General features: G+C 30.7%; 1 protein-coding gene and 1 long non-coding RNA gene across 7 annotated transcripts; both read right to left on the bottom strand.

Moving 5' to 3' along the window:
- Window positions 1-14668: 14668 nt before the first annotated feature.
- On the bottom strand, window positions 14669-20357 carry LOC140173488 (cystathionine beta-lyase, chloroplastic-like). Of its 6 annotated transcripts, XM_072197331.1 has the most exons (10): window positions 19910-20314; window positions 19734-19832; window positions 19573-19610; window positions 19320-19390; window positions 19120-19211; window positions 18706-18793; window positions 18455-18566; window positions 18147-18223; window positions 17970-18023; window positions 17529-17853 (listed from the first exon to the last, which is right to left on the bottom strand). In XM_072197331.1, the coding sequence occupies exons 5-8, from the start codon at window positions 19157-19159 to the stop codon at window positions 18215-18217; spliced, it is 249 nt and encodes an 82-aa protein (XP_072053432.1). In that variant the 5' UTR covers window positions 19160-19211; window positions 19320-19390; window positions 19573-19610; window positions 19734-19832; window positions 19910-20314; the 3' UTR covers window positions 17529-17853; window positions 17970-18023; window positions 18147-18214. The 6 variants fall into 6 exon arrangements, with proteins under 6 accessions (XP_072053429.1, XP_072053432.1, XP_072053433.1 ...); XM_072197332.1 differs by lacking the exon at window positions 19573-19610 and having other exon boundaries at window positions 19787-19832; window positions 19910-20357; XM_072197329.1 differs by lacking the exon at window positions 19573-19610 and having other exon boundaries at window positions 19910-20347.
- Window positions 20358-21786: 1429 nt separating this feature from the next.
- LOC140173489 (uncharacterized) lies at window positions 21787-24254 on the bottom strand. Its single transcript, XR_011862506.1, has 3 exons — window positions 23059-24254; window positions 22827-22975; window positions 21787-22029 (listed from the first exon to the last, which is right to left on the bottom strand). It is a non-coding gene; the product is annotated as an uncharacterized lncRNA (long non-coding RNA).
- Between the last annotated feature and the right edge of the window lie 533 nt (window positions 24255-24787).

The raw sequence follows: 24787 nt of genomic DNA, 5'->3' as shown, positions 1-24787 counted from the left end.
GCAATGGAAACATATATCGCACACCCAAATATTCTTAAATGGAAAACATTTGGCTGCTGGCCAAAAGTTGATTGCATAGGAGAGAATTTATGGTAACTCGTTGGCCTCAAACGAAAAAGTGATGCGGCATGTAAAATAGCATGCCCCCAAACCGAGGTTGGGAGATTTATTCTCATAAGCAAGGGTCTAGCAATTAATTAGAGGCGCTTAATAAGTGATTCTGCTAACCCATTTTGTGTGTGAACATAAGCTACTGGATGTTCAACACTTATTTCATTAGCCATACAATAAGCATCAAAAGTTTGGAAAGTAAATTCACCAGCATTATCAAGACGAATTGCTTTGATTAAATTTTCTGGAAATTGTGCTTTTACTCAAATAATTTGAGCTAGTAATCTCGCAAACGCCAGGTTGCGAAAAGATAATAAGCACACATGTGACCATCTCGAAGATGCGTCTATTAGGACCATAAAATATCCAAAAGATCCACATGGTGGATGAATAGGTCCACATATATCACCTTGAATCCTTTCTAGGAATTTAGAGGACTCAAATCCAATCTTTACTGGTGATGGCCTTAAAATTAACTTCTTTTGAGAACATGCAGCACAACAAAATTCACTAGATTTAAGAATCTTCTGGTTTTTTAGTGAATGTCCATGACAGTTTTCAATAATTCTCCTCATCATGGTTGTTCTCGGATGACCCAATCTATCATGCCAAGTTATGAATTCATTTGGGCTAGTAAACTTCTGGTTTACAATGGCATGTGATTCAATTGCACTAATCTTGGTATAATACAACCCAGATAAAAGTGAGGGCAACTTTTCTAATATAACCTTTTTATTTAAATCATGAGTTGTGATACATAGATACTCATGATTTCCCTCATTCATTGTTTCAATATGATATCTATTTCGGTGAATATCTTTGAAACTCAACAAGTTCCTCAGAGACTTGGTAGATAATAGTGCATTATTTATTATAAATTTTGTTCCTCTGGGAAACAAAATTATATCTCCTCCGGAGCCTTCTATCACATTGTCTGAGCCAATAATAGTATTAACATACTCTTCTTTTGACACAAGATGGGTAAAATAGATAGTACTTTTAAGAATAATGTGCGAACTTACACTATCCGCAAGGCAAATATCTTCAGAATATGTCCTTGCCATTTTTCTTCAAAAACAAATGATAATAATAATAAAATGAGTAGAAGTACATGCACAGTAAAATTATTCACATGAACACTTAACAAACACATACACATATCAAACTATTCCATCATTGATCAAATAGCCAATATTTCCTTCAAAATCCTTAAAGAAATTAGATACATCATAATGAGTGGTGGAATTTTCATCATTTGAAACAAAATTTGTTTTCTTTTCTTTGTCATCCATTTTCAAGGATGCTTGATAAAGATCAACTAGGTGCCTTGGGGTACGACAGGTACGTGACCAATGTTCATTTCCACCACAACGAAAACATTTATCCTCAATTGATATACTTTGTCCATTGTTTCTTTCTTTATCCCACTTCTGGTGAGATCCTTTCTTGTGAACATAATTTCTTTTCCTTCCACAATTTTTCTTGTTATCAAAATCTTGCCATTTACCTCTTCTGGGGTTATAATTTGCCGCATTTGTTTCAGAAAATGAGGCGACGCCAGTTGGGCGCGCTTCATGATTTATTAAGAGCAACTCATTGTTGCGTTCAGCAACAAGAAAGTAAGAAATTAGCTCAGAATATTTTTTATATCCTATTTCTCGATTGCTACTGCAGGAGCACATTCGAGGCATGGAAGGTCGAGAAAGTTTTTTCTATCATATCGGGCTTAAGGAAGTATTTGATGATTGTACCTTTCTTCAAGGTCTTTCCACAGATCTGCAAGATCTTTTAATATGGGATATTTATTTTTCAATCATACGTCAAGATGACGATGAAGAAAAATTATGTCTTTGGCTATATCCTTCTAGGATGTATTATTTTCAACTTTAATGGTATCTCCAAGATCCATTGAATCAAGATGGATTTTAACATCTAGTATCCATGATAAATAATTATTTTCAGATATATCAAAAGCATTATATTCAAGATAAAAGAGATTCGACATAATAAAAATGTTACCTGAAGTCTTCCTAAAATTTCGTTAGAGTTTCGTGCTGATAACATGTTATAAAATAACTAAATAAATAAATAAAGAAGAGGAGAGGTAATAAATAAAATAAAGAAAAGAGAAAGAGAAGAGTGTGTCCGTATAAGAGAGAGAGAAGATTTTATTGATTGTAGTATGTTTGCTTCATATCACATTCAACTCTCATTTAATGTAATTCTTTTGGAAATAGACATCCACATCCTTCGTTCTTATCACAACAATCATAACACATTATAAAAAATTTTACTTAATTATAGGTGGGACCTTTAATCCCTTCAAAGCCAAAGTCAAATCATGGCCCTAACCACGATACCTACAACGAAAATCTTTTTATAATGTCAACATATTGGGTTCGAGGTTGTTAATTATATTATTTCAATTTGGGTTTAATTAGACATAACTTACTTCTATAAACTATAAATTTTTATAATTTAGAGCAGGCTAAAATATTTATATAAACAAAAAATAACACAATATTATATAAATCACCCAAAATAAAAAATGTTACGTGAATGTCTTCATGTATATATCTATGTAAATCGAATTTACTAAATTCGATTTACACATTTTAGTAATAAATCGAATAATGTGTATCGAATTATATGGAGTATTACATTTAAATATAAATTGAATTCATATAAATCGAATTAGCTATTGTGATACTAAATCAAATCTAATAATGCACAACACATATATAGTAAATCGAATCAACTTGATTCGATTTACTACATGTACAGATTATTGACATTTACTACTTTTAAGTTAAACTGACTTTAAAAACATAACTGCCAATATGGAAATATGTAAAACCCAAAAAATTAATAAATAATTAATTTTAAAAATTTTGACCCAAAGTTTAAATCCACAGGTCAAACAGGTTGAACTGGGTCCATCTTGGGTCCAAGGCAGCCACACTTAGTCTTCTTCCCCTTCATTCACTTAAATCACGCTGAAGAGAGAAGAGAGCTCAAGGAAACCTAACAAAAATCACTTCCAAAATTCAATCCATCATAACTTTCAATCCGTAATTCTGATTGACGAGCTGTCTGCGGCTACGCGTTCATCTTGGAATCCTATTTAAATCCATCAGAACAAAGTGGTAAGAAATTTAAATTTTTCACTCCCTTCAATTTCGTAATTTTGGGCATTAAATATTGAGGAATTTGGTGTTTTTTGATGATTTAGGTGTTCTAGCATGGGATTATCATTGGGCTTTGTTCCAAACATCCATGGCTAAGGTAAGAAATCACTAACCCTTGTGAATTAGTTAATTAGTGAATCTTTGTGTTGATTATAATAATATTGCATGAAATTGGATTGAATTATCTGAATTGGAGTAAAAATGGTGGATGTTGGATGCTTGAATTTGAGTCTTGGAAGCTGAAAATTTATTTGGTGAGAACTTGGAAACTTGAGGAAAGGAGAATTTTGAGGTGTTCCGAACTTGGGGAGAAATTGGTCAATGTATGGTTTTGGTTTCTCGTAGTTAATATATAATATTGGTGAAAACTCATACTAATTGTCCATATGATAAGTTGAATTATGTGAATTGTTAATATTTAACGATTAGTGGTGACATATGTTGAGTTTGGTAGAAAATTATGCATAGAATTATTAAATAATTAAAGGATTTGGATGTTAATATGTTTATGGAATGATTGAGAAGTATGAAAAAGTGGTTAGAGATCATTGGTTTTAAAAATTGTGGTGGTTTGATTGGGTATGAATTGAGGCCTTCGGTAAAACTAGATGTTTTGTGTTTTGGATAAAAACTTATTTTTGACCAACTTCAGTAGGCCATAACTTGGCTTCCATACCCCCAAATTTTGTGAAACTTATTTTGAATGAAAATTGGGTCTGTGAAGTTTGAAATGTTTGAAGAACAAACTAAAAATTATTTTTAACGAAAATGTTATACGCGTTCAAAGTTGGGTGTGAAACACTAATTCTTGAACTTAGCAGCTTTTTGCAAACTCTGATAGACGTGCGTACGCAGACATGTGCATGCGTATGCGGAACTGTCTTAATTACAAACTCGTGTACGCGACGCGACGTAGGAGTTGTTTTCTGTCCAAGGGCTCGCGTACGTAGAATTCCTATTTTTTTGAAAATTGTGTTTTTGAGTTTTAAAGCATTTCTCTAACTTTTCAAACCTCTGTAACTACTTTTTAGGGTCCGATACCGAGCTTTTAGACCTCAGAAAGAGAGAGAACATATCAAGGGAGTTAGGTTGACATTGAAGGAGATTTGAGAAGTGAATAATTGAATTAATGAGGCGTGAAATTGTGATTAGATAAGTATATTGATTTGTGATTTTGCTTTTGATCTTAAATATGTTTGATCTCGAGTATATTAAATATAACTATGATGAGCATATTGGTTGTGTATAATTTGTTCCTCTTTTAATGCATCATATTCTCTCTGTTTATAAAGTGTGTTGGACACTATAATCCAAGATTATGGCGGACACTATATTCCAAGAGTGTGGTGGGTAATATATCCCAAGAGTGTAGGTGCACTTTATCTTGGGAAGTGTGTCGGCCACTATATCCCGTAAGTGTGACGGACACTATATCCCAAGAGTGTGGGAATACTCTATCTCAAAAAATATGACAGACACTATATTCCAAGAGTGTGGCGGGCACTATGTCCCATGAGTGTGATGGGCACTACATTCCAAGAGTGTGGATGCATGTCAGATAGACGATATCTGAGTTAGCTACCGGGTGTGTCGGGTTTTGGCAAAACCGACACGTGAGCTAATGGCCAGTAGGACAGACATGCATCATGTGCATTTGTATGTTTTGTTTGAGTTAGTATTTATTTTGGTTTGCCTAATTACGTAACTGTGATTAACTGCTATCTGATCTATTTGCTAGAACTGCTATTTATACTTGTGTTTTTCTTGTCTGTTTTGTCAATGTTTGTTTTTTGAGAGACCTTTCATGCCGGTGGAAGTGACACTGAGGGTTGTTCCACCTGTAGGTTGGGAGGTTTGCGGGAGACAAAAACTGAAGAGATAGATTAGGACTAGAATTCCTTAGATAGATTACCAAAATTTCTGGTTTAGTATAATCTTTTAAGTTTGATCTGGGATTGTCGGAGTTCTAAGAATGCCTCTACCTTTTTTGGGACCTTATATATTATCTATGCGGATACCTTTACTATACTGATATATCAATAAATAAATATAGTTGGTCATTTTATATGTAGTTGGTCGTTTTTTAATTATTTTTCAATTTACATACTTGTATAAATATATATAGTTGGTCATTTTATAATGTATAACTATCTTTTATTTTTAACTTTGAAAAAATTCAAGTTTAAACTCCTATGTCACCTTAGAGGGCTATACTTTATATTAACTTCTTCAACATTAAAAGTCCCGGTAATGATTCTTTAGATGCTAATGAGTCAAATGATGATGATTTTTAATAAATTTTTAGAAATTATTTATTGTTTCATTTTAAATTTATAAGTTTATAAAAATATAAATTTTCTAGAATTCGAACTAAAACACAAAAGTTGAATTTTTATTCTTATTTGTTTTGATTTTTTTGATATTTTATTTGAATTAAATGGGGATATTTCTTTGTTGATATTTATGTTTTAAAGTTAATTAACTTTAGGGTAGTAAATGTCAATAATCTGTACATGTAGTAAATCGAATAAACTAAATTCGATTTAGTATCATAATAGCTAATTCGAATTATATGAATCGCTTTATGTTTAAATATAGTACTCCATGTAATTCGATACACGTTAATTCAATTTACATAGATATATGTACGAAGACATTCAAGTAACGTTTTTTATTTTGGATTATTCATGTAATATTGGATTGCTTTTGGTTTATATAAGTGTTTTATCCTTTAAGCATTTATATTAAATTTTTTAAAATATAAAGGTTGATAAAAAAGTAAATTAAAAAATTAATTACTATTAATTTTGTAACTTCTATAAAATATATATTCTACTATCTTAATTTAAGAGTGATTAATTTTTTATTTTATCATTTAATTTTACCAACTTTTTTATTTTAGAAAAGCTTGATTCATTTTTCAAATACTTTGTATGCTTCTTAAATATCTTTATGTTATATTATGTTCAAATAATTTTTATTCATGCTTTCACTCTATTAAATTTTATTAATGGCAGTTTCAATTTTATTAAATTCGATTAATCACATTTAAACTTTACTAAATTCTAGTAATGGCATATCACCCACCCATATATACTATTACGTGAGAACAGATCCTCTCAATCTTTAAAAAAATTTGAGAGAATAAAGTGTGATTTTTAACCTTTTATTATTTTTTCTTTCATTTTTTTTTGTCTCACTTGTAAAATTAATAGTGAGATATCACGCTTTACTGATTTTACCCTCTTAATTGTTAAAAAAAATTAAGAGGATCCATTCCCAACTTCAAAATTTTGTCCAATTTAAAGTTTTCCACAAAAAAACTTTCGTGGCGTTTTAAATTAAAAAAAAATGTCCAAAATTGAATTTTTTAAAGAGAAGGCATAAAGAATTAATTTTTTGTTAACTAATATTAACAAAAAAAGTTTTATTATTTAAGAAATTCAGAAGATATGATTTGTTAAGAGTTTAATATAAATAAAATAATTGAAAAAATTAGTTGATATTAATAGAAAAAAAATTAACCCTTTAATATTATTCAATTTAAAATAAAATTCTATAAAAAATATTTTCATCGAAGGCTATTGCTATAAATATAATTACAATCCAACCAAATATTAACAGGAAGAAATTTTAATATAGAAGGAACAATAAACCTAAGTGCACCAACTATATTCACAGAAAAACATTATAATTATGTTATTATTGTTGTGATATGGATACCTATTTAATAATGTATGAACTTTTTACACTATAAACGACTCAATTTTTTAATGGTAAGATATTCATGTTATCAAGAAAGATTAAATTTAATAAAAGTTAAAAAAATTACCTTTATATGTGTATAAATATAGAGAACAAGATGTGAGACAATACATAAAATATTACATAAAACAATTCTCTATTATATATACATTCATCAACATATAAATAGTAAATATATATGAATCATCTCAATTATATTGAGATAATAATATTAGTGTATATTAATACAAGAATTCTCTATTTACACTTTTTTATTTTATATTTAGTTTTCTTTCTTATTTATTTAGTTTATAATATGTTATCAGTACGAGAATCTAATAAAAATTTAGGAAAACACATGTAATAAATTTTTATTATGTCAAAACTCTCTCGTCTTAAATTTAATGCTCTTAATATATTTAGAAATAACTACTTATCATGGATATTAGATGTTAAAATTCAAAGCCATGATCTTCTTTCTTCGCCATCTTGACGAAAGATTGAAAAATGAATATCTCTCACTAAAGGATATTGTAGATTTGTGAAAGAACCTTGAACAAATGTATAATCATCAAAAGACAGTGATATTTTCTCAAACCCGATATGAGTGGACACACTTGTGTCTACCGGATTTTAAATCCATAAATGAATACAATTCAGCAATGTTTCGAATTACCTCATGAACAAAATTATGTGAAAAAAAGATAATTGATAATGACATGTTGCAAAAAAACTTTCTCGATCTTCCGTGTCTCGAATGTGCTCCTACAGCAGCAGTATCGAGAAAAAGAATTTAAAAAATATTCTGAGCTAATTTCTTACCTTCTTGTTGACGAACGTAACAATAAATTGTTTTTAAGAAATCATGAAGTGCGTCTAGCTGGTGCCGTCCCATTTTCCGAAGCAAATACGGACAAATTATAACCCAAAAAAAATATAAATGGCAAGGCTTTGGTAGCAAAAAAAATTATGAAAGAAAGAAAAATTATTTTCACAAGAAAAGATCTCACCAGAAGTGAGATAAAGAAAGAAATAATAGGCAAAATAAATTAACAGAGGATAAATATTTTTATTGTGGTGGAAATAACCATTTGTCATGTATCTGTCATACCCTAAGACCCTTATTTGATCTTTATCAAGCATCTTTGAAAAAAGATGACAAAAAAAAATAAGACAAATTTTGTTTCAAATATTGTTGATAAAAATTACACCACTTATTATGAAATATTTGATTTTTTGGAGGATCTTGAAAAAAATATTGGTCATTTAATTAATTATAGAAAAATTTAATAATGTTTGGGTTCATTAAGTACTTATGTCAATAAATAATGTAAGAAATTCTTGTTAAGTTTTATCTCCTATGTATTTGAATTTCAAGTATGATGTATATAAATAATGTTTAATAAAATATTATTGTTTATATTTAAGAATTTCAAATCATTAAATGTGTCAAATTTTAAAATAATAATAATAATAATAAAATTTTTAGTATATGATATTATCCTTTTATATATTGCTACTTAAACAAACAGTTTCATTCAAGAATATAATTTTATTACGTATACACTTTTACTTATTTTATGATCCTATTATTATATGTCTTTGAAGAAAATGACAAGGACATATAATGAAGATATTTGTCTTGCGGATAGTGCAAGTTCACATACCATTCTCAAAAGTAATATATATTTTATTCATCTTGTACCACAAGAAGAATGTGTTAATACAATTATTGGCTCGGACGATGTGATAGAAAGCTCTGAAAGAGTTATAATTTTATTTTCTAGAGGAACAAAATTCATAATAAATAATACATTATTGTCTACTAAGTGTCTAAAGAACTTGTTGAGTTTTAAAGATATTCACCGAAATGAATATCATATTAAAACCATGAATGAGAAAAATCATGAGTACTTATATATCAAAACTCATGATTCAAATAAAAAGTTATATTAGAAAGATTACTTTCACTTTCTTATGGGTTATATTATACTAAAATCAGTGCAATTGAATTACATGTCATTGTAAACCAGAAATTTATTAACCCAAATAAATTTATAATTTGGCATGATTGATTGGGACATCCTGAAGCAACTATGATGTGGAGAATTATTGAAAATTTCTATAGACATTCACTAAAGAATCAAAGAGTTCTTCAATCTAGTAAATTCTATTGTGTCGTATGTTCTCAACGAAAGTTAATTGTAAGGGTATCACCAGTAAAAATTAGATTTGAGACCCCCAAACTTCTAGAAAAAATTCAAGGAGATATATGTGAACCAATTCATCCACCATGTGGATCTTTTAGATGCTTTATGGTCCTAATAGACGCATCTTCAAGATGGTCATATGTGTGCTTATTGTCTTCTCAAAACCTAGCGTTTGCGAGATTACTTGCTCAAATTATTCGATTAAAAATCACATTTTTCAAAATATCTAATCAAAACAATTCGTCTTGATAATGTTGGTGACTTCACTTCCCAAGCCTTTGATTCTTATTGTATGGCTAACGGAATAAGTGTTGAACATCCTGTAGCTCATGTTCACACACAAAATGGGTTAACAGAATCACTTATTAAACGCCTCCAATTAATTACTAGATCCTTACTTATGAGAACAAATCTCCATATTTTTGTTTGAGGCATACGATTTTACATGTCACAATACTTATTCATTTGAGACCAACAAGTTACCATCAATTCTCTCTCCTGCAATTAGCTTTTGGCCAGCAGCCAAATATTTTTCATTTGAAAAGATTTGAGTGTGCGATATATGTTCCAATTATCTCACCTTCTCGCACCAAAATAGGATCCCAAAGAAAATTGAAAATTTATGTGGGATATGGTTCTCTCTCTATAGTGAGGTATCCTAAGATACAAATAGAAAATGTGTTTAAAGCCCGATTTGTATATTATAATTTTGATGAATCAACGTTTTCAGCATTGGAAGAAGAGAATAAGACACTTGAGAAAGAACTTAATTGGAATGCATAATCGTTAATGCATCTAATGAACTAGAAGTTCAAAAGATTATACATTTACAAAGAATAGCAAATGAATTACTTGATGCATTTTCTGATACAAAGAAGATAACCAAATTATACATACTAGCTGAAAATGTCCCAATTCAAATTGATGTTGGATAAAAGGCTTCTAAAACGAGTACACACTAGAAGCGTGGTAGACTAATTAATTCCAAAACAAAAATCTTTGAAAAAGAAAAGAGGTATTTGATATTACCGAGATAAATATTACTCCTGTTGAGAAAGATAAAGACATAAAAAGGACACCAGCAATTATCTAAAATTCTAATATAATGTTGACGCTAGAAGACGTTCAAGTACCTAAAAATCATGAAAATTGTAAAAATGATGAGATGTCGATAAATTATGTCTGTACTGGAGAAAAATAGAACCGAAATGAAACAATTGTCAACGAAATATTTGTATATAATGTGGCATTACACATAATGCACGAAAGTAAAGATCTTGAGCCAAGAACAGTTGAAGAATGTCGATAAAGGAATGATTGACGAAAATAGAAAGAAGCTATGAAGGTTGAGTTAGACTCACTTGCAAAAGGTGAAGTCTTTGGACCTGTAGTCTATACACCAAAATATGTAAAACCTGTTGGACACAGATGGGTATTTGTGAGAAAACAAAATAGAAAAATGAAGTTGTACGCTGCAAATCTCGACTTATTGCACAAGGTTTTTCACAAAAGTCTGATATAGATTATGGAGAAACATATTTCCCTGTAGTAAATGTAATAACATTGCGTTATTTGATCAGTTTATTCACATACCATAAGCTACATATGTATCTAATGGATGTGGTGATACCTACGGATCATTAGATCATGATATCTATATAAAAATTCCTAAAGGACTAAAAATATCTAAACCATTTAATAAATATTCGTAGGGGTTATACTCAGTCAAAGTGCAAAGATCTTTATATGGTCTAAAGCAATCTGGACGAATGTGGTATAATTGTCTTACTAAGTATCTGGCCAAAAGCGGATTCAAGAATGATGATATATGCCCATGTGTTTTCAGAAAGAAATCTGCATTTAGATTCATTATAATTGCTGTGTATGTTGATGATTTAAATATCATTGAAACTCTTTAAAAGATTCCAACAATTATAAAAGCTCCAAAAGAAGAATTTGAAATGAAAAATTTTAGAAAGACTAAATTTGTTCTCAGTCTGCAGATCGAGCATACAAATAATGAGATCTTTATTCATCAAACAACATACACAGAAAAGATCTTGAAGAGATTTTATATGGATAAATCACATCCATTAAGTACCCTAATGATTGTAAGATCTTTGGATGTAGAAAATAATCAATTTCGTCTTAAAGAAGAAAATAAAGATATCCTTGGTCCTAAAGTATTATATTTCAGTGCCATTGGAGCACTAATGTATCTTGCAAATAATATACGACCTGACATATCATTTGCTGTAAATTTACTAGCAAGATATATTTCCTCTCCAACCAGAAGACATTGGAATGGAATCAAATAAATATCTCGATATCTTCATGAAACAGTTGATATGAGATTGTTTTATCCATATAAATCCAAGTCACAATTAGTTAGCTATGCAGATGCAGGATACTTGTCTGATCTACACAAATGAAGGATATCTATTCACATATGGTGATATAGCTATATCATGGAGTTCTACAAAATAGACGATAGCAGTAACATCCTCTAATCATGCTGAAATACTAGAGATACATGAAGCAAGTCGCGAATGTTTTTGCTTCAAGAGTTTAATCCAATATATTCCATCATCATGTGGATTGACTGATTATAAAATAGCTCCAACTATTCTATTTGAAGATAATACAACATGCATTGCTCAACTTAAGGGTCGATACATAAAAGATGATAGAACAAAACATATTTCTCCCAAATTTTTCTTCACTCATGATCTTCAAAATCAAGGAACAATTGATGTCCAATAGATCCGCTCAAGCGATAATCGATCTGGCAGATTTATTTACAAAGTCACTTCCAAAATCCTTCTTGGTCGGGTTTTTATCCCTATTGGATTTTTCTTGACAAAGTTTTTAACGAGGTAGTCCTCATCACAAAGGATATTGTACTCTTTTTTCTTCACTAAAAATTTTTTTGTATTGAATTTTTTTAATAAGATTTTAATGAGGCATAATCCTAAATGGAGATATTCAAAGGAGAGTGTTGTGATATGTGTGCCAATTAATAATGTATGACTTTTTTTACAATATGGGTGGCTCAATTTTTCAATAGTGGGAGGTTCAGATTATTAAAAGAGATTGAATTTAATAAAGGTTAAAAAGGATTACCTTTGTACGTGTATAAATAGGGGGAGCAAGGTCTGAGACAAGACACATACAATATTACATAAAACAATTCTCTATCTATACTATTAAGCACGGACACTTCGCTGAATTACCGTATTCGCATGTCAGAGACATTTTAGACACGATACTCATCGACACTAAATCAAAAAACTATTTTATATTTTATACGTATGCGTGTCCCGTATCTTATAAGATTTTAAAGTTTGCATGTTAGCGTGTCCGGTGTCGTGTCGTGTCATGTGTCCGTATCAATGTTTGTGCATCATAGTATCTATATATACACTCATCAACATACAAAGAGTAAATATATATGAATCATCTCAACTATATTGAAATAATAATATTAGTGAATATTAATACTAGAATTTTTTATTTATATTTTTTATTTTATATTTATTTTTTTTATTTATTTATGTTACAACAATTATAGCTTGCTAAATTAGCCAATAGTTCACTATTGTTAATGCTTCAAGAACATTACAGACCTCTGCGGGCACTTACACGCTACAGTACTTGTCTTGTTGCAACTACATGTTTTTAACCTACCGAGAGTACGATTATTATCAATCTTGCATCAAATCATGTTGAGAGCTTGATGTGCATTTCTACACAAATAGAATAATTTTTTTTTAATCTATACCGTAGTATTCACTAAAGAGTGTCCTAAGATAAAAATACATTGGTTAAGATTTGAGAGAGAAAATTTTTTGTTTTTCAAATGAATTAAATGAGTTAAAAACTTAGAAAGTCAATATTTAATTTATATATTTTTTTATCAAAGTTATTAAAAAACATTTAATATTACAAGGTTAACGTACATTTAGTATCTTTAATAGTAAAGACTAAAGACCGAAGTTAATTTAAGGGCTTATTAGTCTAACAAAAATTGTCCATGCAAAATATGCCTATGTATTTATTTATTATTTTTTTTTTACCAAAGATAAAAAATTCGAACCCGCAACCTCTTAATTGAGTATGAGAAGACTATGTCATTTGAGCCATAACTCATTGGCATGTGTATATTATTATTATTATTATTATTATTATTATTATTATTATCTTTTTTTTCTTTTTTTTTTCTCTTTCGCTTTTCTCTCTCTCTTCTTATTCTTATTTTTTAGAGTGAAAAACAAAAAAAATAAGAGAAATAGAACTAGAAGAAGGGAAGGAGAATAGAAAAAAACTAGAATTTTGTGTTTTCTTTTATGCATTTATATGTTTTCGTTAAAAAATTTCTGTATTTTTTTTCGAACATTTGTTTCAACAAAATTGTCCTAAAATAAAAAAATAGAAACACATAAAATTTAATAATAAGAAACACATAAATTTCTGTGAATATTAATATTTTTAAATATTTGTTACAAAAAAATTATCAATTAAAAAATAGAAATTTTAGTAACAATAAAATATATAAATTTATGAAGTTGAACACAAAATAATTATAGGAAGAAAATAAAAATATAGAAATTCTTAATAAAACACGAAAATATTTGCTAAAAAATACAAAAATTTCATAAAAAATCATTCACCATGATATATATTCTACCAAAACTAAATATAGAATTATATTTTAATAAACACAAAAATCTATTTTTTTTGTTTTTTTGTGTCGTAAAAAGATTTTTGTATTCATCATCAAAGTGGAGAAAAATGCAGAATTTATGTATTTTTATCCACAAATTTCTATATTTTTCTTAAAGAAATTTCTATATATTTTTTCTAAAACTTTGTTAACAAAAATTGTCTCTAAAATTTTAAAAATTAAAAAATACATGAATTTATAAAGTTGAACATAGAATATTTACATAGACAAAATAAAAAGCATAAAAACTTTTGCAACACAAAACACACACAATCTTTCTTAAAGTTGCGTTTTCTTCTTCTTTGTTGTTTTTATATATTTTTTATTCTTTATTTCAATTTTTTTCTTCTTTTTCTTGTAAATTTAAAAAATTCAAAAAATACATAAATATATGAAACTGATGAACACAAAATTTTGTGAAGTTGAACATAGAGTATTTACATAGAAAAAATAAAAAGCACAAAAAATTTAGAAAATTTACATGAATAAATAGTTTGAAGTTTAAAATTATGTGGATGTTATAAACCAATTTTTGTTACATATCTGTCCTAAACATTTTATGTATTGGATTCGAATCACGCTATTTACATGTAAATCAAATCAAATTGATTCGATTTACTGTTGGAGAAGTATGTAATATGTAAATCAAATTAATTTGATTCGATTACTACGGTTAGAAACAAAAGATTAAATTGGAGAAAGGATTTGTGTATTATTGAGTATATTCAAGTTGTCTAGAATGATACAATATAGAATGGTATTTATAGGTACTAAGAGAATCGAAATAATAAAGATGTAATATCCTATAATAAATATTTAGATATGCTAAATAATGCTAATTAATCATAATTGATCCTAATTATATTCTAACATCCCCTAAAACTCAAGTGACAACTTGAGTTTGAAACTTATTTAAAACATCGAAATAAAAAGAAAAAAATGCATAAACTGATAGAACGGATGCAGATGGAACTGCTAGAAGGAAGCACAGATGGTATTGCCACTTGTCTGAAGGAAGCGCAGACGGAACTGCTGCTTGTCTGAAGGAAGTGTAGACGGAACTACCGCTTGTCTGAAGGAAGCGCGGATGGAACTGCTGCTGCCTGAAGGAAGTGCAGATGAAATTGTCTGAAGAAAGCGTAGATGGAACTACCACTGTCTGAAGGAAGCGCACACGAAACTACTGAAAGGAAGCGCAGATGGAACTGTCGCGGTCTGAAAGAAGCGCAGATGAAACTACCAGAAGGAAGCAAACGAAACTGCCACAAGAAAACGCAGATGAAACTACCACAAGAGAACGCAAACATAACTGCCACGAGGAAAGCGGACAGAATTGCCGAAAGAGAGAGCAAAGACTATATGATTTCTTCATGAGAATAGAAAAACAGCGGATGACATTGGTGTTTGATCATTCGAATCGGAAAGACACAAGATGGAGAGAATATGCTAGTCGGTAAGGTGAAAAAAGCATCAAAGAAGTGACAAAAAGGAAGGAAAAAATGGCGCGGAAGAAAAGTATGAAAAATACGGTAATTTCAACCGAAGAAAAATAACCAATCCTCCTCAAGGAGGATACCACGGCTTTGATACCATGTTAGAAATAAGAGACAAAACTGGAAAAAGAATTTGTGTATTATTGAGTATATTCAAGTTGTCTAGAATGATACAATATAAAAGGGTATTTATAGGTGTTAAGAGAATCGAAATAATAAAGACGTAGTATCCTAAAATAAATATTCAGATATGCTAAATAATGCTAATTAATCCTAATTGATCCTAATTATATTTTAACAACTACTATCCAACATATACATAGTAAATCGAATAAAATTGATTCGATTTATTATTTACACAACTTATTGACATTTATTCTAACTTTAAAACATAAATATTAATAGAAAAACTCTATTTGAATTCAAATAAAATATTAAAAAAATAAAACGAATAAAAATAGAAATTTAAATTTTGTATTTTAAATATTTACAAAGTTATAAATTCAAAATGGAACAAAAAATAATTTCTATAAATTTGTTAAAAATCATCATTTAACTCATTAATATCTAAAGTATCATTATCAAAATTTTTTATGTTAAAAAAGTTATTATGAAGTATAGTCTTTCAAGATGGCATATAAGTTAAAACTTCAATTTTTTTAGATTTAGAAATAATACATAATTATACAGTATAAAATGACCAATATTTTATATAATATATAATTTATGAAATAATTAAAATATTATACTGATTAAATTAGTATAATAATCTCCCACAGTATTTATCACATTTTGTATAAATATTTATAAAATAATAATTTAGTTAGGAAGAAATAGCAACTAGCAACAAGAATGACGCACTACAAGATTTTTATTTATTTGTGATAGTTTTTTCTCTTATTTGTAGAGGTTTATAACTCCCACCAAATAGTTTGTGGGGGTTCTAAAACCCCCCAAAATTTGAGGTGCCACAAGGTCTTCTGTTGAGGTTTTTAAAAACCTCCACAATCTATTCAATGGGGGAGTTTTGTGTGTGTTTAGTGGAGGTTTTATATTAGACTTTTGTGACGGTATTAAATCACTTTTGTGGCAGTTTAAAACCCCCACAAATTGATTTTTTAATTTAACAAAAATAAACTATTTTGTGATATTTTCAAACTTCCACAAACCTTATAATTATTTATTTATTTTTAATTTCAAATCATTCATTAATCTCATCTCATTTACATATTCTCATCTCATTAAAAACTAAATATTTTATAACACAATTCCTTAATATAAGACATAACTCTGTATAAAAAAATTTTCGATGTCAATAGTTTCAAACATAATTACATATGGTATTATTCTACATAGCTATTATTGTTTTTCTTTAAAAAGTAAAATAAAACAACTTCAATATTTTAATATTATCTAATTACATAAAAGTCTCAAACTAAAAATATTTTAATATCATCTAATTACATGAAAAATTAGGAGAGGACAAGTAACTTGGTACTACAAGACACGTTTGTGTAACACCCATGTTGCCATAGAATAAAAACATAGGAGACACGTGTGAGAGGCAAAAATATGCAGACCTGACTATGCATCCAGCTCAATAACATGTAACTTTAAAATAATTTGACCAGCATTAAGTGTTTTTGAGGCAAAAGATATCAAAACAGAAGGATTATCATTTTCAGGAACTTGTCCAAAAAAAAATTTAAATTTTATCCAACATATAGCAGTCAAAGTATACAATTATTCAGGTGATCAATAAATAAGTGCAGGAATGCATAATCACATTACATGCAAGTAAGACTGAATAATAAATCCACATCCTTAATTAAACTATATATATATATATATATATATATATATATATATATATATATGGTCTCTTTGCTTGAGGTTGTAACTAGTTTATTATATTTTTTCAATTTGTTGTTTTAATTGTGTGCTTTCGTATTTAGTTCGCACTAAAATGGATATAGACTGAATTGAGTTATATTAGAATCTACAAAAGAGGATGTCCTATATGCATATATTAAAATAAAATAGCATGCAACAACATATATAGAAGAAACAGACCAAGAATGAAATCATGCATATATCTTTAGAAGACTAAATAGATATGAGTTTTTCTGTTTATATACACGTTTAATAATAGCTTGCATCACGTTGGGAAAACTAGCTATAATAATAGAATATATCACGGGTATAATGGTTGAAATTTTGTTGTCAAGAGTCAATGCTAAGTAATTAAAGACTAAATTAAGTATCATCTTTAAGGTGTTACAACTTACAAACATATATATGGTAAGATAGACCAGGAGAAAAATGTTTGTAGAGTAGATAATTTACCCCACAAAAGTATCTGCACAGATCTCAAGTCCCAAAACCTGAAAATACAATGCCAATGAAATGATGATAACTTGAAGAATCAAGAAGATCAAATCTGTTATATTCTTAATTGTAGTGACATAATTATGTGTTGAGTGTATGAATATGATTTTACCCTTAGAATGTAATCTGTTATAATATTCGCTTTGTGGCCTCCAGCTGCTCTGGCCTGAGAATCATAAGATACAGAAAGACACAGACAAGTTCAAACATTTACAGTAATAATTGTGAATTATTTGAAGTTTCAAAATAATAGGTGTATTAGTTAGTATAGTTTCAGTACTATTCTTACTTTCATATAAATATCGATATCTGGATCAGGTTTAATGTTTGCTTCTATCTCTCTTCTACACACCTCTGCTAGCAAATCTGCAGTGGATTCAAATCCATCAATTTATTATTGTATAGTTATGATTATTGTATATTTTCTGTGAATGGATTAATAAAGGGTAAAAATATCATTATTGTGAGAAGAAACCACCAAAGAATATTCTATAGTCAAAGCCAAAATCATGATTGTAAAGGACTTCATAGCTGATAACAGCAAGACACTTCAGGTAACAACACTAAAAATTCAGAACTTCACATCTAGCATCATACTCGAATATCAGTAATTTGTAGTCGAGGATTGGTTGGGTTCTCAAGCCACACAAACTTAATCCGAGGTCCAATAGCAGATGCAACCTCATTAAGATCAGTTGTATTTACCCATCTGCAAACGTAAGAATTCAACTACAATCAGTAATTGGTCTTTTACTTCATGGAACAAACAAACTTGATTGGTTTTTTGCCCTAATTAATTACTGGTTATGGAAAAAAATGAATAAGCATAACTGACAAGTTAGACTAACTTGACCACAATGCCATTCTTTGGAATTACTCGGGACAGCAACCTGTCTGTTCCATAATATAGATCATCTCCAGCAACAATTTCCTCACCTACATTATATTATATTATCAGCGCCAAATATCAGAAAATATAATTTTTGCATCAAAAAGGAAAAAAAGAGCAGTCCTTTGGGAATTGATGGCTTTCAGTCCCATAGTGCATTAATCGGTAAGTTTTCAAAATGAATCCAACAAACGAATAATATAGAAAAAATATCAATAATGATGACACTACACTGCATGAGTGAATGCATGCAGAGACTCCAAAGCATGAAACTACTCATATTCTTAAATACTCAGTGATGAATCTAATCTAAATTTCACAACTAAAAATGAAGAAAAACCAGATTATAGCACAATGAAGAAAGAAAAGGCACCAGCTTGAACAAGATGAGAAATAACACTCAGAGCAGCCATTCCGCTGGTGAAGCATAGGGCTCTATCCGCCTTATCAAGTTTTGCCAACAAACTGAGAACACAGCATGCAAGGTAAAACATGGTGAGAAAAGAAAACATTAATGCCACAATATTGGCAGTTTCAATGGTAAACAAACACAACTAACAGGACACAGTGAACCTTTCTAAAGCATCTCGAGTGGGATTTCCACTTCTGGTATAGTCATAGGGACCATTTTCTATTGCATTAGGCTGCATGAATAGAAGTACTGGTCAATAAACATAATGAGATCAAGAGAAAACTACTCCTTCCATTCTAATTAGCACTCTTACTTTTCCGGCATATCAAAAAATCAATGTATCTAGACACATTTACGTCCAAACACATTGGAAAGGTTCATGTCACAGTGTGTATCAAAAAATCAAAGCTTCACCTGCTTAAAAATAGCAGTCTGATAGAGCGGATTACTGACTGCTCCAAAAGGATCATTGCATTGAGTCAATAAGATAATTGCATTGAGACTTTGGCAAAGAAAATAAAATTAAGTAACATTCAAATAGAATAACAATGATCTTTGTTGTAGAAAAAAAAAACCTCGTGAAAAAGAATCAAATCATCGAAAAGTGATTGAAATTGAAGAAATATACGTGGCTGGCATTCTTTCCGATTCCTGTTTGTTCGATCACCGCAATCCTGAAATATAATAAACAGCGCGTCATTCAAAGGAGTAATATCAGCAAATTAACATGAAAGAAGAAGAAAAGAAGTACCAGCAGTAGTTCAAAGGAGAAATTGGAGTGAGAGAAAGCGTCGTTGAAGAAGAAGCTCCGAAGTAAACAGATCTGAAAATGCGTTGTACCACGGCAACTACAGTGGTATCGATGGCAGAAACGGTGGCGGCAACGGCGGCAAAAGCTGCGGTGGCAACAGTGGCAGTAATGACAGTATAGAGAGAACAGATGCGTTAATAGAAGAGGTGGATGGATCCAGAAGCTCTCTACTACAACGAACACAACGGACACGGCAGTAATAACGGTGCCGGCGGCAGAAACGGTGGCGAAAACGGCAGCGAGAACGATGGCGAAAATGACGGTAGAAAACTTAAAGTTTCATGCCTCTCTCTTGGCTAACTCAGCGCCTCTCGTTTGGGGAAAAAGAGAAAATGAGCATGGAACAAAATGGAAATCAAGCAACCACACTAAAATTCCATTTTTACACGACATACTTTCCATTGATAATTTTGAATTTTAATTAGTGGAAGTTTTTTAAATTACGATAAATAAAATGTGTTGGGAAGGTTTTTAAAAACTTCCATAAAAAAGTCCTACAAATAAATAAAAATCTTGTAGTAATGGATAGAATTTACTTGCCAAGTAAGGAGTTTAGAAACTGATATAAATATTGTTAAACTAATAGCGTTTGCAATTAGTTAGGATAATTTTATTGTTTTATCTAGAATGGTGGGTTAGTTGAATTAACAAGGAAATAGAAGTAACCGTTAAAAAGGCGTTGGCTAGTAGGAGAGTCTGAGATAAAAAAGAGAGGTGTTAGTTGGGTTTGTTGCAGAGCTGGTAGAAAGAGAAGAAAAAAATGAAAAAGTATATGAGTTTAAAATTGGTGTTTAATTAATTTAGTTCTAAATTTACGGGACTAAATTAATTATATTTTCTTTAGACTATATCAATATGATTAATATTATGTTAGCATAGAGATTTACAGTTTAGGTAGGATTTTTGTTAATGGTATTAACTTGTTGATTGAGTATGATTGGATTACCATAAGTTATAACAAATGAATGGGAGAATTATGACTCAAACATTTTCTTAGGATTTCTCAGCAAAAATTAAATCCGGTGCAAAGAAGCACTAAAAAAGGTCAAAACAAGAGAAGATGTTGATCTTAATTAGCTTAGCAAAGACATGAAGATTTTGGGAGAGAAAAAGTCAAATTTTCCCAAAATGCCTAACAAGTCATATAAAGACTCGTTGCTTTTTTCACCAGGGCCTATGATGGAGGAAAATATTATACTAGAGTAGATCATCAATTTTGATGAGCTTAATTTTGAAGATAGGTGATACAAAGATAATGTGGAGCTATCCAAGTCTGACGAGTCCTTTGATCCATGCCAGATTATTCTGGTGTCGAAGGACGAATTTGATGAATGGTACAAATCTTGGCACGCAATGTTGATCTTCAAAGTTCTGGAAAAGAGAGTGAACTTGAGATTTATTGAACAATGACTCAATTGTGATTAGGTCAAAAAGTTAATATTAGTGTTATTGATATAAATTGTGACTATTTTCTAGTTCATTTTTCAAGTGGTCCTTAGAAGATAGTGGGTCATTATTTGATCATTCAGAGATGGATGCCTTTTTTCTGTCATTTGAAAGTGTCATAATAAAGATCGCTACTTAGATCCATGGTCCTAATCTCCCCATTGAATTATAAAGTCATTGTTTCTTATGGAAGGTTGGATCAACAATTGGCACTATGCTGAAAATTGACCGCACCACCTTTATACATTCTCGGAAAAGATTCACAAGAATTTGTATAGGAATAAACTTGTTTAAGAAACTGGTGCCAAGAATCAAAGTTCTAAGGATGTCACAACCCAAAATGAGCCATCACTGGCGCTCAGGAAAAAGAGTTCCCTAGCAAGCTTAACAGATTCGGATATAAGATAAATAAAAAGATTACAAATAATTTTTGATAAATTTACACTTTCTAGAATGAATAATTACATAATTTAACAAAAATAAAATAAATAAATATAGATGTATTCTGCCTGTGATATATGGAGCAGATGACGTCTAAGAACTCAACAAGGAATAGAATCCATTGCAGATCATTACTCTTGAATAGAAAGGCTCACATAATCAAATACTTATTCCTGAAAAATATTTTTTAAAAAAGGGTGAGTTTTGCAACTCAGTGACTATACAGTACATCTATAATTCACATGAGACCATCTAAACATTATTATGAAAATAATTTTAGTTAGAAAATAATAATTTATATGAATAAGTGAATTAATAAGGGAGTTCTCATACAGAAATCAAATCAAATAGTCCACACTTGGGGCAGCTCCACCTCTAAGGGTAGCCATTTCCTCTAGTGTGTCCGTATGGAATAACAGATCCAACGTGTGGCCTACACGTTAGGCTAGCAACGCCCCTGCTAGCTGAGGTCTGAGCCAGATCATCTAGGTTACCGTCATAACCGTCGTTAACTACGGTTTTTTAATACGAGCCTCCCAAACCAATTCAAAACGTATAATTTTAAATACTACTAATCTTTGATCTTTCAAATATATATAATATCAAATCAAATCAAATAATACTTTCTTATCAAAAATTCTTTTCAATCATATGAAATGTCAAATATATTTTACAAATTCATAGTATATGAGTGAGTATTCACAATACTTTAATGTTTCAAAAGCACATATTCAATAAAATTAAATATTTTAAAATAATACAAAACTTCATCAAACATGTATATAGTCTCATGTGCAGATTAAAAATTCGAATTTCACAAAAATAATATTTAGTTCTAATAAATCCATTATTAAAATCAAGTTCAAATCCTTTGTTAATAACTTGTAAGTATAGTCATAATTTCAAGCAGCTTATATCAAAATAATTATAGATGTAAAGCCAAATAATTATAAATGTAAAGCCTACTCACAACTTAGTCTCAAAGGACTGAAGATACCAAACCCGGGGTACCAAACTAAAGGGTACGGAAGAGCGAAAAATTTGGACGGAGGCAGCAGCAGCTCCAATAGGCAAGCAAAACAGCGAACAAAGGCACAACAGTACAAAAGTGATGAACAACTAAAAGCAGAGCAACGACGACAACATCAACAACTGTGATAAAACAGTAGCAGAAATGGAAACAAAACAGAACAACCACTAACCAGGCTAGAACGGTGGTGAAACAGAACTGACAGAGGTGTGAAACCCTTCCTACAACGTTTTCAAAGGGCAAGGATAATGGCGGAACCAGTGGAGGAAGAATGGAGGATAGAGCACGGCCAGATAGGACAACAGCTTTTCGACGAGTTCTCCTCCGGCGGCGACCCAGCAGCTCAGCGACGAGCTCCTTCAGTGACGACGGCAACCACTGCGACAGCCCCAACAGCGACGGTAGCGTCACTGCTCTCTCTCTCTCTCTCTCTCTGCTCGATTTCTCTTTCCTCTGGTGTGCAACGGCGGCTTGGCGAGTTTGGCGGTGACGCGGCAGAGCGTGGTGACGGCGAAGCAGCAGCAAGGCAGCGACGGCAACTTGGCAAGTGCGGTGACGGCGGCGACGAGGCCCACCAGCGCCGCTGCATCTTCTCCTTTCTCTCTCTCTCTCTCTCGGATATCACTCTCTCAGATCTCCCTCTCTTCTCTTTTCCCTTCACCTCTGCTCTCACCCTTTCCTTCTTCCCCTCTTCCTTCCTTCTTTTTTTTCTTTCATTCCCAGCTGCTGCTGTTAGGTGTGTGTGTTGCTGAAAAAGAAAGGGGGCTAGGATTTCTTTGGGGTAAAGAAATAATTAGGTGTTAATTAGGGTTAGGGTTTGGTAAAAGAAATAAGGGTAGTATAGGAATTTTGATAAAATTGGAGGGTTGGATAGTAATCAAAGAAATCAAATGTAAAAGATTTTTTTAAAAAAAATTCAGGACGTTACAAAGGAGCTCTCTAAATATTGAGTATGAAGGTTTGTATCTGATGTGCTTTAATCGCGGAAAATATGGCCATAGAGTCGAGCAATGTAATGATGGTATAAGTCAGAACATTGAACAATAGGTGATTTTCGACACCATCAAATTGGAAAGGAAAGAAGCTAATCACACACGTGTCACTGATGATGATAGCACCAATCAAGGAGATTCTAATTTGATTATGCTTCAAGTTAATAATCAAGATCACCTAAATTTTGGGCTTTGGATGATGGTTAAACAACTTATAAAGAAGAAATCTAAAAAGTATATCTCAGGAAATAAAGATGAAAATTTGGTGAGAGAAATACGGTTAAATAAGAAAGGGTTCAATAAAGGGAGAGATCTTAGCATTGATGAGGGATCTCTCTTTAATGTTCTTGAAGATGAAACAAATAAGGAACCACATGGTTTGGAGGTGCATGAGAATTTCACTCATGAAGAGACCATACAAGTTGGGTGAAGAAAAGAAAAAGTCTAAAAAATGATTACATCATATAACATTACCAAAAAGATACTTAGACAAGGTTACCATGTTCAATTTGTGTATATAAGGATTGTGGAGAATAACTCTGCTCTATAGCTCTTCACTGTAGTGTATGGCAGTCCGCAAGAGCATTTAGAAGGATCTTTGGAACGATTTGAGATCTATAAGTTAGAGTGTTAGTATCCCCCGGTGCATTACAGAAAATTTCAACTTATCTTACATGATCATGAGAGGAAAGGAGGTAATACCAACCATAACAGCGGTATTTGTGTTGATTTTTAATCTTGTGTGTCTGACTGTGGATTGCTGGATTTGGATTACATTGGGTGGCCATTCACATGGAAGAAGGGTAATTTAGTTGAGAGATTTGATCATGACCTTTGCAATCTAGACTGGTAAATTGTATATTCTGAAGCTATGATTAAAAACCTCTCTATGATGAAGTCTGATCACAG

Source organism: Arachis hypogaea, chromosome 6, assembly GCF_003086295.3.
Source record: "Arachis hypogaea cultivar Tifrunner chromosome 6, arahy.Tifrunner.gnm2.J5K5, whole genome shotgun sequence".
NCBI lineage: Eukaryota > Viridiplantae > Streptophyta > Magnoliopsida > Fabales > Fabaceae > Arachis > Arachis hypogaea.
Note: the sequence above shows the minus strand (reverse complement) of the source record. Positions and strands in the feature narration are given on the sequence as shown.